Raw genomic sequence first — 18,499 nt, forward strand, 5'->3', positions numbered from 1 at the left:
TGTAGGGAGGCCAATTAAAACTTTACTGTAGCTGTTGAGACAAGAGACGATTTTGAGCTGGACCAAGACAATGGCATTAGGGATGGAAAGAAAGGACATAACTGAGGAAATATTTAGGCAATGGAACCAAAAAGACTTAATGATTTATGGGATCTCAGGGGTAGGAGAGAAGTGAAAAATGACTCCCAGCTTTTTGTGTCAGCAGATGGATGGTGGTGCCAGTCACTTCCACTAAGTTAAGGAATGCAGAAAGAAAAAGGGGTTTAAAAGGGAACATGATGAGTTTTGGAAAGAGTCTGACATGCCTGTGAAATATTACATGAAGATGTCTAATAGGCAGTGGATAACATAAGAGAGTACTGAACCCCTAGAAGAAGAGCAGCCTAGTGAAAGACCAAGAGGAAGAAGACCAAGAATTTCACTACCACAGTGGTTAGGTAGGGGGAGACAACACAGCAGAGGAGATCTTGAGCTTTTAATAAAATACTGGTTTCTACTTCAATTTATATGCCCCAAAATAAAAATAAGTCATCCAGAGAGTGAAGAAGGAACAATGAGAAATAAATAGCAATGATAATTAGTAAGTCTAAGAGCCCAGTGAAAAGATAAAGACAAGCTTTCAGTCTGGCTCCAGAAGGAGTACGCCTTGCACATGAAGATGTTCAAATAAATATGTATTTCCAATGGTATGTTGTCATCATTCCTGTTTAATTTGACTCTCTCATAAGAATGTCTGTAATTTCCAGAGAAATTGTTGTTGGCATGGATTCCAATGACAAAGAATCAGATGCATAAATCCAATCAAATAAAGAAACCAAGTCATTTTTATTGTTCTCAGAATTCCATCATTTTAACTACTTGCTACCTTGACAATTAAGTTATTCCTTGGACTTCAAGTCTTAGATTACCAAACTACAAACTGGTAAGTATTGTCTGGTAATAGTTGAGAACAAGAAATCTTATCTAGAGCCAGCGCCGTGGCTCAATAGGCTAATCCTCCACCTTGCAGCGCCGGCACACCGGGTTCTAGTCCCGGTTGGGGCGCCGGATTCTGTCCCGGTTGCCCCTCTTCCAGGCCAGCTCTCTGCTATGGCCAGGGAGTGCAGTGGAGGATGGCCCAGGTGCTTAGGCCCTGCACCCCATGGGAGACCAGGAAAAGCACCTGGCTCCTGGCTCCTGCCATCGGATCAGCGCGGTGCGCAGGCTGCAGCGGCGGCCATTGGAGGGTGAACCAACGGCAAAGGAAGACCTTTCTCTCTGTCTCTCTCTCACTGTCCACTCTGCCTGTCAAAAAAAAAAAGAAATCTTATCTATAACACTGAAAGACTTCTTTGAAGTCTTATCTTATGGAAGAAAACTACATTTAAAATAAAAAGACAATAAAGGATATAAACCCAAAGATACTATCAGGGCAGTCGTACAAGTTTACAGGGTAACACTACAGGGTAAATCTCAAACTCTGAAAGAGGTTCACGAATAACCAGTTTCAACTGGGAACCATAGTCAGGCTTGACTGGATCCAAAATATATCTTTAAGGGGCCAGTGCTGTGGCGTAATGGGTAAAGTTGCCACCTGCAGTGCAGCATCCCATATGGGTGCCGGCTCAAGTCCCGGCTGCTCCACTTCCAATCCAGTTCTCTGCTATGGCCTGGGAAAGCAGTAGAAGATAACTTAAGTTCTTGGGCCCCTGCACCCGTGTGGGAGACCTGGAGGAAGTTCTTGGCTCCTGGCTTCAGATCAGTGCAGCTCCAGTCATTGTGGCCATCTAGGGAGTGAACCTGCAGATGGAAGACCTCTTTCTCCCTGCCTCTGCCTATCTAAAACTCTGCCTTAAAACAAATAAATCTTTTAAAAATATATAACCTTAAATAGAGAGGGCCTCATCTGTAAGATGAGGATAACAGGTCCATCACAGAGTGATCAAGAGGGTCACATGAGACAAACTATTATTATTTTAAATAAAACCAAGGCAAATCATCGAATAGTTTCTCTTTTTCTACTGAATATAAGGAACTGAAGGCCACAAATGTGTAAGTCATACAAGGAAGTGAGGAAAATGCTCAAAATCAAGATACTGTTCCAAGCTGATCCATTTATTGACACATTATAAGCATGATCATCACACTTAAAATTTATCTACATTCCATTTCATTATATGCATGTTGCTTTCCACAAAGAATCACATTTCAGAGGACATCAATAGGCTGATTTTACATAATGCCAAGTGTGATGCACGTGAGGACAAAATGCAAGGAAAGTGGGGGAGGAGCACGGGTAGTTTCCCTCAAGAGGCCAATTTTAAGCTGAAATCAGAGTGCTGGATGGGAAGGAAGTTGTGGAACAAGATGCTTATAGACTAAATAGTAGCCAATAACCCGGAATTCAAAATGTGTCTCTTGTTCCCCACTTCTAGGAAATACTACTTAAACAATAATGTGCTCCTAACAGCTATACTTAAAACAAAAGTCAGATTTTCATCCCACTACAGAAACGCAGATTGTCTCCAGCATGATAACTTATTATTTTTAATTCATTAAGATTAGACTTAGCTTAAAAGAGCAGGGGAAAGTTATAGATTTATAGTTAGCTACAGATTTTATACATTAAAAAATGTAAGTAAATAAAGCATGGACACATTCATCTACATATGAAATGTGACAGAATTAGATAGAAAATATCACTACTTAATATTTAGTGAGTACTTACTATTTCCATTATTACTACTAATAATCAGTAATAATTACTAATGTATTCTGAGCATTTTTCAACTCAGACTTAAAACAATCTTATGAAGCAAGAACAATGATTATTCTCACTTTATAAGTGAAGAAATGAAGGATTAGGAAAGCTAAGTAACCTCATCAGGTTCACAATCAAATTGGACTCCAAAGGCCATGCTCTTCATGCTCAGTCCTACTCCCTGCTGTGTGGTTAGAGCTCATGAATGAAAGCCAGGCCTCTGGCATCACGGCGATGCGTGTGTGGTGAGTGGATCTACTTGGCATTTACTTTCAGTCTACCTTTCCTGTGTCTGTAGTTCTTACATATGATGTAGAATGCTGTATCAGGGCACATTAAACACACATTTTCTTCAAAATGAAGTCAAATCAGTATTCCTTTATATAAAAAAAACAAGTTTCTTATGTATTTGTATATCTATGTATGTATGTGTTTTTAAATAAAGAAAACCTCCACCAGATCACTGCACGATCTAAATGAAAGAAAAGTCAGCAAAGATGAAACACATTTCTGGCTGGCGCCGCGGCTCACTAGGCTAATCCTCCACCTAGCGGCGCCGGCACACTGGGTTCTAGTCCCGGTTGGGCGCCGGATTCTGTCCCGGTTGCCCCTCTTCCAGGCCAGCTCTCTGCTGTGGCCAGGGAGTGCAGTGGAAGATGGCCCAGGTGCTTGGGCCCTGCACCCCATCGGAGACCAGGAGAAGCACCTGGCTCCTGCCATTGGATCAGTGTGGTGCGCCGGCTGCAGCACGCCGGCCGCGGCGGCCATTGGAGGGTGAACCAACGGCAAAGGAAGACCTTTCTCTCTGTCTGTCTCTCTCACTGTCCACTCTGCCTGTCAAAAAAATAAATAAATAAATAAATAAATACATTTCTTCTCGTTAATCCTTGATTTGCAGAGCCTGATCAGAAATCTGTTGAGTAAGTAAGGCTGGCAGATAACTGAAACACTGACAACTTAAAGCTTTCTCTAGAAAGAGCTCTAGCTCCATGCAGATCAAGTACTCACGGACACTGTGCTGCTCTACACGCTAACTCAGCTCATTCCTCTGACTTTTGTCTTTTTTTTTCCTTTTAATGTAAATAAAATCTGATCCAATAAAACAAACAGACACAACATCCTGAAAAGCTGTGTGCTCTGTATTCTTCTTTGGCAAGGTATATACGCATGAATGAATGGAAATAAAATAATAACCATCTACCTCATAATGGATGTTATGAGGATTAACTGTAATAAAGCACGCAAAGCATGGGGCCTGCTTGGCACAGACAGTGCTGCTGCTGCTGTCACTGCTATTACTATTACTCAGTGACTGCTCTGCAGCTTGCTACCATTTCATGATCTGGTGAGAAGTTACTGTAAAGCAGTGGTCTCAGCAGAAAGGACATGGGATGAGAGACCAGAGTTCAGTTTGTTCCACTACAGCTGAATAAAAGTAAGCAAATTTTCTCAACCTGTTTTGCAAAAATTTTTAAAACAGGAGATAACATTATCCACCTTACAGGTCATGATGAGGATTATATTACAAGTAACACCAACAGAAAATCACTTTTTAAATTTTAAAAAGTACTGTAAGTTTCTGAGATAATCATTTGGATGAACATACAGGTACAAAGATATTTAAAAAAACAAAACAGGGGCTAGCACTGTTGCACAGCAGGTTAACACTCTAGCCTGAAATGCCAGCATCCCATATGGGCAGAAGTTTGAGATCTGGCTGCTCCACTTCCAATCCAGCTCTCTGCTATGGCCTGGGAAAGCAATAGAAGATGGCCCAAGTCCTTGGGCCCCTGCACCCACATGGGAGACCTGGAAGAAGCTCCTGGCTTCAGATTGGTGCAGCTCTGGCAGTTATGGCCAACTGGGGAGCAAATCAGAGGATGGAAGACCTCTCTCCCGTCCAAGTACTAACCAGGCCCGACCCTGCTTAGCTTCCAAAATCAGATGAGATTGGGCGTGTTTAGGGTGGTATGGCCGTAGACTGTAAGACCTCTCTCTCTCTGCCTCTCCTCTCTCTGTGAAACTCTGACTTCCAAGTAAGTAAGTAAATAAACAAATAAATAAATAAAGAGAGGGAGAGGGAGGGAGAGAGAGGGGAGGGAGGGAGGAAACAAACAAACAAACAGTGAATTACAGGGCTATTTAAAGCTAATTGGACCTGAGCTCAGATTTAAATCTTGGACACTGTGAAAAAATAAATCACTCAATCAATCAATCAAACAAATCAGAATTGTCATTAACTTATAGTCACATGTCCTGCCCTGATTCCAGGATTGTATATAATTTACAGGTGCAAGGACTTGCCTTAAGGAACACTTTTTTATCCACAGCTGTGATAACACAGTCATGTATCACTAATCAACCAAGGTATGTCCTAAGAAATATCACCAGGCGATTCTCCTTATGGTGCATACAGTGTATTTCCACAAACCCAGATAATACAGCTGGTTGCACACCTAGGATTGAAGCTACCACATGGACCTAGGTACAACATATCACTGTCCTGGACACTTTAGGCAACTGTTTAACAGTAAGCAAAAGATAGAAGTAAATGCCGGCGCCATGGCTCACTAGGCTAATCCTCCGCCTTGCAGCGCTGGCACACCAGGTTCTAGTCCCGGTTGGGGCGCCGGATTCTGTCCCGGTTGCCCCTCTTCCAGGCCAGCTCTCTGCTGTGGCCCGGGAGTGCAGTGGAGGATGGCCCAAGTCCTTGGGCCCTGCACCCCATGGGAGACCAGGATAAGTACCTGGCTCCTGCCATCGGATCAGCGCGGTGCGCCGGCCGCAGCGGCCACTGGAGGGTGAACCAACGGCAAAGGAAGACCTTTCTCTCTGTCTCTTTCTCTCTCACTGTCCACTCTGCCTGTCAAAAAAAAAAAAAAAAAGATAGAAGTAAAAATACACACAAAAAGTACAATAAAAATATGAGCCAACGGGCATTTTTCTGCTCCATTATAATCTTATAGGACCACCATCATATATGTGGTCAGTCACTGACAAAAATGTCATTATGAGGTGCATGATAGTACTTCACGGTAAACTCACCAACTTTTACAAGTACTTACCTTCACTATTGTTTTAGGGCGTTTTTTAAAAAATAATTTTGGCTTTTCCACTACAGGAAGAGGTGGAAGTTTTTTAAGCTCCTGTAGGACAGTGGTTGCAGCACGCTTCTTGGAGAGTTTTTTGCTATTTCCCTCTCCTTCTGCAGAGAACTCTCCCACCGACACTCGTGTAACAAAGCTTTTCATATGTGGTGGCCCACTTTCTTTAATAACCTATTAAATGCAAGTGAAATATTAAATAACACATAAGCACTAAGATGTGTTCTCATACTCTATTTTTGATACTCACATCCACATAAAATGATATTAAGAATTATGCCAAAATTACAATATCTCTTTTAAAAAGCTAGTATGAAGGTACTCTATCTGGACGACTCATTTCTGACACTTCTGATGCTTAATGAATTGAAGTTAAAAGAAATCTAACCAAACACATTCAATTCATAATCAAAATTGCTTTTATGATTTTAAAATAGACAATTCTAGTTATGGTTTCCTTATGTTTTATAGAATATAAAATTAAGAATAAAAATACGGTATTAGCTACCATACTACATAAGCCATCTTGAATGACAATTTATATATCATTGTGTACATATACAATTTTCTCCTATGTAACAGTAAAACTTACTCGGGGACAAGGACTCTGTAGTTACAACTCATAAAACTGTCTATGAAAGTCTCACAAAGGCAGCTGACAGATAAAAATAAATTTTGATACAGACCTCAGAGGCTGTTTTACTGAAAGAGATCTTTACACTTGTGACACAGTCTTAAAAAGGAGGCTGAGACAACATAAAAATAACTAGCTTTCTGGAGTACTGAATTATGAATCCATTAGCTTTGAATGCTCTTAAACACTGCTTACTGCATTCTTTTAAACTACGCCAGCGTTTGGAGAAAAGATGCCTTCCAAAACCTGACTACAAAGACTTTAGCCTCCTTTAGAAGTCTGATCTGTAAAACAGAGTTATTTCACCTTAACAGTATATTGAAATCCTGTCTTCTAATGTTGAGTACTAATCAGGAAAAGAAATGAAACAGCACAGTTTCTTGATAACATTATTAAGAATAAAGAATTCATCATAAGCATTCTTCCTGAGTGATTTAGGTTTCCTGCTTTAAACACCAAAGCTGTTTATTTTAACTACTATGACGGACATCCTCCTTAATTAGAAAAACATCTATATTTTACCAACAATAGAGAATGCTCTATCCTTAACCTTTTTTTACTGTGTACATTAGATCATATCGTGTATATTAAATATTCTGTACTAAGGCCCATTAAAGTCCCCTAGGACTTCTATAACTTGCCATACTGTCTGTACCTATTCATTGTAGCCATTTTCCACAATTTTTGGGTTTATACAGCATCTTTTAATAGGTTTTCTACCTTTTCCCCATCATTTCTTTCTGGGACCAACAGGCTTTAAAGAACAACTCTTACTGCCTTCCTCATTTTGCTCCTTTCAGTCTGTGACGGGTTAGAATTTAGTAACTTGTCAGACCCCTATCCAAGAAGGAAAGCATGCAGTCTCTCATTCCAGGTCAGAAGATCCTGCCAATGAGTCAGATGTGGGAACTTTCTAGTAGGTAAGTGTCACACAATTTGAAGAAGAAGCTTCCTGAAGGATAAAAACTTAGCTGGTTTCTGTCTACTTTCTAGATAAGAGTCATGAAATTAGTGACTTCTTAACAAGGGAGACATTCAGGGTCAGAGTTGTGAAATAGTGGGCAAAGCCACCATCTGTGATGCCAGGACTCCATATGGCGCCAACTCAAGTGTTGACTGCTCCACTTCTGATCCAGCTCCCTGCTAATGAGCCTAGAAAAGCAGCAGAAGATAGCCCAAGGACCTGGGCCCTTGCACTAACGTCAAAGACCTGGAAAAAGCTCCTAGACCCTGGCTTCAGCCTAGTCACTGAGGCCATTTGGGGAGTAAATCAATGGATAACGTACCTCTCTCTCTCAAGTAAATCTTTACTTAATTAGTTAATTTAAAAGTTGCCTATAAAGTTTCATACAATTTTATAAACATATGTCTCATATTTTTCCAGTTATAGGGAGGTGCTTCATTATCTCTCAGTGACTCATTAGTTAAGATTAAAGTTAAGTATATTTTAGCCTTCAGCCAACTAAAAGAAATTGGATATTAACATGTATGTTACTAAATATTAATCTGAATATTTTTAATTTGATCCCCTTTTAAACATCAAACCCTACAGGGTACTACAAATTATCTTATACCAGAAAATAACTTTCAGGATAAAAACTGAAATATCATGTATACAAATATCTTAATACAGAAAAGACAAAAGAGATCAGCAGAAATCCATGATGTTACCATCACTTCTACTTTCCCTAGCACCTGTACAATTTCACGACAGTGGGATTGTATATAAAGAAGCACATGAACTCTTGCAGAGCTCTAGCGTACTCGTTAATGTTGCTGGCTTACTGAAAATAACCAGAGCAGGGAGTAAAACTGGAAGGTCTCTAGTGAGCACGTACCTCAAAACTGACGGGCATATTTCGCTTCAGAGCAATTTCAAACACTAAGCTGATCTCAGATTTATTTGCGTCTTTGTCATCATCCACTTCTTTTCCAGATTCGCCATTCTACATCATAAAAAAAAATAGGGTAACACTGAATCTTGATTCTCCAACAAACCTCACATAATCAAGATTATTACTTCACATCCATAATCAAGACGGTCTATCTAAAATACAGTAAGAAACAGCAAAGCATAGACTGTATCTAATGCATTCCTGTGGAACCACAGTACATCTAGAGCTTTGCTGACAAAAAGTCTGTTACTTGGTTTTTAGTTTTTTTTCCTTGAAGGAGAAGCATTTAATGCTCTTTTGGGAATCTTTTATTCAGTCACATACTACTCTGAGTTTATCTTACATCCGTAGACCCTGTTCTATTTTAGAGATCCCCACCCTCCTGCCCACACACAATTTCCCCACTCATATTATATCCTGATTGATGAAAATTAAGTTCTAGAAAGAGCACAGGACCCAAACCAGGATGTTGGAGCTCTGTGTCCACACTGGTATTAACTCATTTATTCATTTTGTAACACATATCTCTAGAGGACCTCACATATACTAAACATAGTCTAAGTATTAGAGATAAAGGGACAGTATTCCTGCTGTCAAGAAGCTTATTATATAGTGGGGAAACATACAAAGAGTTAAAATGAAAATATATAAAGCAGAAAAAAACCACCAAAGTTTTCCATTAAAATAAATCTCAAAGCAGGAAGACCAATGGGTTTGGAGAAAGGAGAATTACAAACGTTGAATTGTAGAGTTTGAAATAACTAAGTGCATAAGAAGGTGACTATACCATCAGACCTGCCTGAACTGGAGATGCTATTTTGAAGGCTATGTAGAAAGCAGCTGAAGCCATGAGAATGGGTAAGATTACTCAAGAGGATCTGCAATATCCTCCTGTGTAAAACAAAGTGGATTCATCTCTTTAAATCCCTTAATTATAGATTAACAGAATGTTATCTATGCTCAAAAAAGGTGGTATTAAATGCAACCCACAGGGGCAAACACATTTGATGTGGTGACCTGTTTCAAGTTCTGGCTCTGCTCCCAATTCCAGCATCCTGGAATGTATACCCTGGGGGCAGGAGATGATGGTTGGGCCCCTGCCACCCACCTAGGAGACTCAAATTGAGTTTCTGGCTGCTAGCTTCAGCCTGGCTGAGTCCTGTCTGTTGTAGGCATTTGGAGAATGAACCAGAGGATAGAAGATCTCTGTTTGTTTGTTTGTCTGTCTCTCTCTCCCACTCTCTAGGTCTCAGCCTTTCAAAAAAAACATTTTAATGCAACACAAACGAATGTTATTTCTGATTCTTATACATATCCCAAAATGAGTTTCTGGGAAGTGAACTCCAGAGGTGAACCAAAGTTCTCAAACATAAAGTCATCCTGGCAGTAACACGTGAACCTAGTATGGGAGACAGGAAGTCTGAGAAGAAATTCTCGGCAGATCATCACTCTAGTATTCTTCCCTAGCAGAACAGAATACCTCTTTTATTTATTAAGTGCATTTATCTGTCTTCCCAATAATCTCACTGGGGAAGTATGTAACAGAGACTGCCTCATGCAGCAGTACCACACCTGAGGTGATTTTTCTGGAATAGGTTCGTTCTGCAGTGCTTGGAGGGCTTTCATTGCAGCATTGTGTCTAGCAGCTTGTCGAGTCTTTCCTTCACCAAAAAATTCATTATTTCCTACAGTCAGCTGAACATAGAAAATTTTAGGCATTGGGCAATGATACCTAAAACAAGAAACAAAAACAAATAAGAAAAAAAAATGAGAACAAAAGTTCAATAAAACTACAATATTTGTTTCATTTCAAATGACACCAACTATATAATGTTCCATACCCTTATTAACCCTAATACAGTTTTAATTTCATCAACATATTTGTAAAAGATAAAATGTGAGTCCATAAATTTATAGACAATAGTATATATCAATCTATGAAAAGTAGATATAGAAGACAAAATTAAACAAAAATTGATCCAGTACCATCAAATTACTAGAGAACATTAGAAAAACTCTGCAAGACATTGGCATAGGCAAAGATTTCTTGCAAAAGACCCCAGAAGCACAGGCAATCAAAGCCAAAATAGACAAATGGGATTACATCAAGCTGAGGAGCTTCTGTGCTGCAAAAGAAACACTTAGCAAAGTAAAGATGCAACGGACAGAATGGGAGAAAGTATTTGCAAACTACACAACTGATAAAGGGTTAACATCCAGAGCTATAAAAGCTCCAGAAATTCAACAACAAAACAAACAATCCAGTTAAGAAATGAGCAAAGGACCTGCACAGGCATTTTTCAAGAAAGGGAATTCAAATGGCCAACAGATAATTGACAAAATCCTCAGGATCACTAGCCATCAGGGAAATGCAAAACAAAACCACAATGAGGTTTCACCTCACTCCAGTTAGAATGGCTTTCATACAGAAATCAAAAAACAACACATGCTGGTGAGGATGTAGGGAAAAGGGTACCCTAATCCACTGTTGGTGGGAATGTAGATTGGTACAGCCACTGTGGAAGAGAGTATGGGGATGGCGCCGCGGCTCAATAGGCTAATCCTCCACCTAGCAGCACAGGCACACCGGGTTCTATTCCCAGTCGGGGCGCAAGATTCTGTCCCGGTTGCCCCTCTTCCAGGCCAGCTCTCTGCTGTGGCCCGGGAAGGCAGTGGAGGATGGCCCAAGTGCTTGGGCCCTGCACCCCATGGGAGACCAGGATAAGTACCTGGCTCCTGCCTTCACATCAGCGTGGTACGCTGGCAGCAGCACGCCAGACGTGGCGGCCATTGGAGGGTGAACCAACGGCAAAAGGAAGACCTTTCTGTCTCTCTCTCTCACTATCCACTCTGCCTGTCAAAAAAAAAAAAAAAAAAAAAAAAAAAAAGAAGAAGAAGAGAGTATGGAGAAACCTCAGAAATCTGAATATAGGCCTGCCATATAAATCAGTCATCCCACTCCTGGAAATTTACCCAAACCAAAAGAAATCAGCATATGAAAGTGTTATCTGTACTCCCATGTTCATTACAGCACAATTCACAATAGGTCAGATATAGAATCAACCCAGATGTCCACCAACTGTTGATTGGAAAAAGAAATTATGGCATTTATACAGGACGAAGTACTATTCAGCTGTTAAAAAAAAAAAAAAAAAAAAAAAAGAAAGAAAGAAAGAAAAAAAAGAAAATGAAATCCATTCATTTGCCAAATGGATGCAACAGGAAATCATTATACTTAGTATAATGAGCCAGTCCCAAAAGAAAAAAACAGATAGCATATGTTTTCCCTGATCCAAGGTAACAACAGAGTACCTAAAATGTAATGTATTGGAGTGAAATGGACATTTTGAGATGCAATAATTGTTTACAGCCCCCGTCTCTTCTGGTTGTTGTTTTTTTCTTCATACTATTTGTTGAACACTTTTACTTAGTGTAGGGTTAACTTTATAATCATTAAGTAAACTGAAAGTAATCTTTTGTAAAAATTAAGAGTGGGAATGGGAGAGGGAGGAGGAAGAAAGGTTGGACCGTGGGTAGGACAAAAGGTAGGATGGGAAGTATCACTATATTCCTAAATCTGTATATAATAAAATACATGAAACTTGGATAACTTAAATAAAATTTTAAACAATTGATCCAGTAAACATTATTGATATTGCAGATGACTTCTTGGTAAGTTTTCAGATTTTGGCAGAAGTGAGACAAATGGTATATTGTTGAGGACAGGGAAGCCACTCCTGCCTAGAGACAGGAGGCCTGTTTACGTGACAACATGCAGATTACTATGCTTTTAGAAGATACTTATAATCAGAAACATGGGAGCAATGAGATGAACTGAGTACCATGCAAAGCAGTAAGGAAATCAGAACCAACATAAGAGATAACAGGAGTTTAAGCCCATTCTAAATTCCTATTATCATAACAAAATATATTTAAATAGAAATTGAAAATTTTGGTAGGTTGGTGTTTAATAAGAATGAGGTAACAAGGTGTGGCTAGAAAGTGGTAATAATTGGGTGGGAGGAGACGCTGTAATAAGAGGGAAGAAATCAAGGAGAAAAAATTAAGAGGACATGCAATAAAAATCTGTTAATTCAACAATTATAATGGGATGCCTTTTATATAACAAGGTACTACGACAACGAATAAAACACACATTTAGGGGGAAGACAGACAATATGGTAAGTATGCAGACTATCTGGCATGTTAAGAGATCCATGTAAGAAAAAATAAAGAGGAAAGGGTTCTGAAGTGTCAGGGAGGTGGGTTTTAGATAGGGTGGCCAAGAAAGGCTTACTTGAGAAGATGACAGGTGTGTAAGGACCTAAAGTAAATGAGGCAGAAAGCCATGAAAGTATCCAAGACAATACATCTTATGACAGAGGGAACACCAAGTCAAATGCCCTAATGCAGGAGAGTGCCATAATGTTCACGTCGCTAAGATGAGGCCTGTCCAGCTATAGAGTCGAGGGAATGAGGAAAAGAAAACTAGGAGATGAGAAGTGGCCACATGCCACATAGAAGAGACACGACCTTATTTACACTGGTAAGGAGCATCTGACTATGAAGTCGGGGAATGGTGGTGGAAGCTAGGAGGCTACTGTACCAATCCAGGGAAAAGGTGATGGTGGTCTAAACTAGCAGCAGTGACAAAGTGATGTTATTGGATTCTAGATGAATTTTGAAAGTAGAGATGATGGGTTTATCTAGTGACTGAGTATGGAATATTAAAGAGCAGTCACAGATGATCCCAGGGTTTATCCTGCAAGATGGAGACACTGAAAATTGGGGGAAAAATGGCTTTGCTAGTGATAGATACCAGCAGCTCTGCTTTGGAGATGTTAAATTATTGCATCTATTAGATGCCCAAATGAAGATGTCTTTATGAGTCCAGACTTCAGGAAAAACTAAGGTAGAGACAAACTTTGGGAAACATCAATATATGTGGTATTTACCAGGGGATTCCAATTCAATCCCATCAAGGTGGCATGTACCAATGCCATCTCACTAGTCCAAGTGATCAATTTCTGTACACAACTGATCATAATGAAAGGACTAAGAGTCAAAGGGATCACATAAACAAGTCTAGTGCCTGCTAATACTAACAGATAGAATAAATAAAGGGGAGAGAGATCCAACATGGGAAGCAAGATACACAGCAGACTCATAGAATGGTGGATGTCCTAAACAGCACTCTGGCCTCAGAATCAGCCCTTAAGGCATGCAGATCCAGCTGAAAAGCCCATGAGAGTATTTCAGGCATGGAAAGCCAAGACACTCTGGCTGGCAAAAAAAAAAAAAAAAAAAAAAAACAACAACAACAACAACAACAACAAACCTAAATGAAAGATCTCCACGAGTGAGATCCCAGTGGAAAGAACAGGTCTTCAAAGAAGGAGGTACTTTCTCTGAAGGGAGGAGAGAACTTCCACTTTGACTATGACCTTGTCTAAATAAGATAAGAGTCGGTGAACTCAAAAGGCTTCCATAGCCTTGGAAACTCATGACTGGAGCATAGGGAGATTACTGATGCCATAAACAGGAGTGTCAATTTGTAAAGTCAACAACAGGAGTCACTGTGCACTTACTCCTCATGTAGGATCTCTGTCCTTAGTGTGCTGTACATTGAGATTTAATGCTATAACGAGTACTCAAACAGTATTTTTCACTTTGTGTTTCTATGTGAGTGCAAACTTTTGAAATCTTTACTTAATGTATACTAAACTGATCTTCTGTATAAATAGAAAATTGAAAATGAATCTTGATATGAATGGAAGGGGAGAGCGAGCGGGAAAGGGGAGGGTTGCGGGTGGGAGGGAAGTCATGGGGGGGGGGGAGCCAATGTAATCCATGAGCTGTACTTTGGAAATCTATATTCATTAAATAAAAGTTAAAAAAATCAAAAAAAATATATGTGGTATTTAAAGCCTTAAGACAATGAGAACTATGGAAGAAGGAGTGAGAGGAAGAAAACCAAATGAGCCTGACACACGTTCTGAAGGCCAAATGGGGAAAAAGAGTATCAAGAAGGAAGGTTAGATTGTTGGTAGCTAATGCTACTCTTAAGCAAAATGATGACTGAGAAACAAGACCACCGGATTGAGTAACTCAGCAAAATGAATAGGAATGAGTTTGATAGGATGGTGGAATTAAAATTGCAGTGCTGAAAAATTAAGTTAAAAATCACTCCAGTGCTGGAAAATGTTTGTTTCCAGGCAAAAAAAAAAAAAAAAAAAAAAAAAGCCAACTGAGGTCCTAGTGTATTTTAGATCATTACTGGACATTCAACTAGTGGTGCTCTATATTCAACCCAAGATAAATTGGACAGCACCCATAGTGTAAGAATTCACTGGGCAGATGGGACTAATCAATGAAGGTTTACTGAAGGTGAAGGACCAGAAATGTAGATCAGTCCTGAAGATGCAGATTCCAGAGGCAATAATGGAAACCATATGAGAGGATAAGCACCTGGAAAGGGTAAGTGTAAAGGAACCAAAAACAGAGCCTAAGGCTGAGCTCTGATTGATGCCTCTGATCAAAGTGCAGGGGAAACAATAGACGCCACAAAGCAGATCAAAGAGAGTCAGAGTCAGAACAGAAATTACAACACAATGTTAAGGAAAGGGATAATCAACGGTATCAAACCGAATGGAGAAAACCTAGAGTAAGAAAAAAGAAAAAGTTGGTGTTTTAAATTAAAATCAATTTTCTTGGCCTATAGTTTCCTACTAATTTGTCTTAAGAAAAAGCATTTTTATTATATGTCATACATTCTCATTTTTAATTGGCAAATGTAAAAATGTTGAAAGAAAAAATCACTTTCACTGAAAGACTATTTTTAACACTCAAAGACATTTTAAAAGCACTGAACAATCATTTTGTTCTTTGTACTAAAGCACACAATTTCCTATTACCTATTTATTTTAAATCCCTTTAATGCAGAAATATCAAGAATAATCTGAACAATGCCGCTTATCTTCACTTTGTGTCCCACACAATTCAGTTTCCCAACTCCACAGAACTTTATGCATATTTTTAATTGGTTCTACTATAAAACTTTAAAACAGACAACTTGAAATTAGAAATTTACTCCTGATCTGAGATCTTACATGGCAAGCTTTCACTGTAGAGCAAATGTTTACAATTAATTATAAACTTCTGAAAATAGAAGTCCTCAACTGGAATGCTAACAGACCTTTAACTACAGTAGAGGGAGTGGGCGCCACTATAATCACTAAGGCCTGCTGACAATTACAAAACTCATTTCGGTTTGCCACAGAGACAAACAAAATTTCTGTTCATTATAACTTTACTGGAATATGATGTCATAATACATAACCATACTGAAACAATCTGCTGATTTTCTGACCAAAATATTAATTGCACACTAAAGAGCCCTTGGGGCCTCTTCCTTTTTGGTCATCAAATATGGCTCTACACATATGCATGTGCATACGTGTGAGTATAGATATACATATAAACTACGGTGTTTAAATATCAGAGGGGAAAGTTAGTATGTTTTATTTTTAACCTAAAAAGTAAAATATTCAAGCATTAACAACAGGAAATACTGAGACAGATGCCTGACTTGTTTCATTCCTGTTTCACTTCATCCTCTTGCTTAACAATTATCTTAATAATATACCCCACGTGCACTGAACCTTATATATCATATCTCCTCATAGCATCATGACAATTAAGATTAACCAGAGCACTCTCATTAATGGCATCCAGATTGGATTATAAGAAAGATGATGCACGATGTTTTTTGTGTGTTAGGTCCTGGTCTCTAAATATTTATTTCCCTTGGAAAAGAAACATACAAGGGGCCGGCGCCGTGGCATAGTGAGTTAAGCCACCACCTGCGATGCAGGCATCACATATGGGCATCAGTAGGTGTCTCAGCTCTCCACTGATAATGATCTGGGAAAAGCAGCAGATGATACCTCAAGTGTTTGGACCCCTGCCACCCATGTGAGAAACCTGCACAAAGCTGTTGGCTAGCCCAGGCCATTTGCAGCCCTCTGGGAAGTAAACCAGCAGATAGATGGAAGACTGATATTTATTTCTTTATTTCTCTCTCTCTCTAACCCTTTCAAATTAAAAAAAAAAAAAAAGCTGATTAACTTTAAAGGGAGACATGATTTATTTAATGGAGTTCCTTCTTTTTATTTTTATTTATGTCAAATATTAAGCTCTCTTTTGGTGAGGTACTCAAAATAAATGACAATACATCTCTACAGATTAGTGTCTATTTTCCTAATCGAGCATAGTTATTCTCAAGTGATTTTTCTCAAGTAGAATGTTATGGCCAATGCTTAGACCTCGATGGTGAATAGCATCAAACATGAGCCATGAAAACTCACCCATCCAGGATACGAAAGTCTGAGAGTAAAATAGCTTCTCCTTCCCACAGTATCCAAAGGATAATCCTACATTTAAAAGAATCATCTTTTTGCCTGTTGAAAATGCAGATCCTTGCTCTCCAACCCTGATCTGTTGAATCAGAGTATCTGGGATGAGAACTTTAAATTGCCTTGGTGGGGCCAGCACTGTGGCGTAGTGGGTAAAGCCACTGCCTGCAATGCCAGCATTCCATATGGCTGCCAATTTGAGTCCCAGCTGCTCCACTTCCAATCCAGCTCTCTGCTGGGAAAGCAATAGAAGATGGCCCAAGTCCTTGGGCCCCTGTACCCACATTGGAGACCTGGAAGAAGCTCCTGGCTCCTGGCTTTAGATTGGCACAGCTCCGGCCATTGCAGCCAATTGGGGAGTGAATCAGTGGGTGGAAGACCTCTCTCTCTCTCTCTCTCTCTCTCTCTCTCTCTAACTCTTTCAAATAAATAAATAAATTTTTAAATAAATAAATAGACTGCCCTGGTGACTCCACGCATACTGAAGGTCTGGCAGCCACCACTTGGGGACATCACCACATTCCACAATGGGCCCATGTCACTTGGCAATTGATTCAAACCCCATTCAAGAAAGGAACCACATACATTCCACAGAGCACTATGTATAGGATTCTACTTTATCTCTCATTAAATACTCACAGCACCCTGGTGTGACGTTCTTAGAGCTAACAAATTGGCCAACAGAGTGGCAGGGAGTCAAATACAAGTCTACCTAACTTCAGAGTTTAGGAAACTCTTAAGGGGTGTCCTAAAAATGTTCTTCATCCTTCTCTACTTGTGCTCATTTTCGTTGATAAACTGGCTACCTTTCCAGCAGGTCAGAGACTCTAAGGCAAGGGTTCTCCCATCCAAGTACTAACCAGGCCTGACCCTGCTTAGCTTCTGAGATCAGACGTGATCGGGTGCGTTCAGGGTGGTATGGCCATAGACAAGGCAAGGGTTCTCAATAAAGGTCTGCTACAAGGCTTGAGAGATGTTTTACTGAATGGGCACTGAAACAAACAGAAGTCCACAACGAAAGCCCATGTTTTCACAGCTAGTCTGTACGGCACAGAGTGAGAAGTTGGAACAATGGACGTCATGTGCCATGCTGCCTGTCTAAATTTTACAAAAGCTGTTTGCAAGGCTTTTCTCCATGCCGCCTTGCCCTCTACCCACTGGAGGGCTTGCAAAGAAATAAACAAAATTGCAAATAAAAAGCTGCTTTTCTTCATATCTCAGAGATCTTTTAGTTTGGCCTATCTTTGAGATACTACAAATCAATACAGCAATAAAGAAAGGATGTATATCTGGTTCCTCTGAATTAACATTTGACATTCTTACAGAGTCTTGTTTTTTGCGTGAAGGGGAGACTTTACATTCATTTATATTAGACTGTCAGTTATAATAACTTTCTACACCACATATCCTTGCTATCCTCCCTAACGTTGCTCCATTTAATGCCCTCTTGATGGGCTCACTTTGTATTATCTTTCTAAACAACTGAGACCCATTTGTCCTCCCTCCTATTCAGTGACTGCTTTATTCCAACATCTCCACTCTCCTAAGTACTACTTTTACAAGGTGAGAAAGACATATTCCAAATAACATTAGAACTCTTAAAAATTGAAAAATAATTACCTCATTTGATTTGAAAGCATTATTCATAAATCTCAACATAGCTTAAACATTCCTATCTCCTCTACAGGTTTATGTCCCAAGATACATGAAAA

The 18,499-nt window shown here is 39.6% G+C and overlaps 1 protein-coding gene across 47 annotated transcripts in view; it reads right to left on the bottom strand.

Moving 5' to 3' along the window:
* The window catches only part of STAU2 (staufen double-stranded RNA binding protein 2), a 365,466-nt gene that overhangs the window by 213,066 nt on the left and 133,901 nt on the right, over positions 1 to 18,499 (bottom strand). For all 47 annotated transcript variants that reach the window (XM_070075210.1, XM_070075196.1, XM_070075186.1 and 44 more), the window contains 3 exons: positions 9,946 to 10,105; positions 8,317 to 8,424; positions 5,806 to 6,018 (listed from right to left, as the gene is read on the bottom strand). In XM_070075210.1, the coding sequence (XP_069931311.1) occupies positions 5,806 to 6,018; positions 8,317 to 8,424; positions 9,946 to 10,105 (481 nt within the window). The remainder of the gene's footprint in view (positions 1 to 5,805; positions 6,019 to 8,316; positions 8,425 to 9,945; positions 10,106 to 18,499) is intronic.

This window comes from Oryctolagus cuniculus, chromosome 6 (genome assembly GCF_964237555.1).
Source record: "Oryctolagus cuniculus chromosome 6, mOryCun1.1, whole genome shotgun sequence".
NCBI classification, from domain to species: domain Eukaryota; kingdom Metazoa; phylum Chordata; class Mammalia; order Lagomorpha; family Leporidae; genus Oryctolagus; species Oryctolagus cuniculus.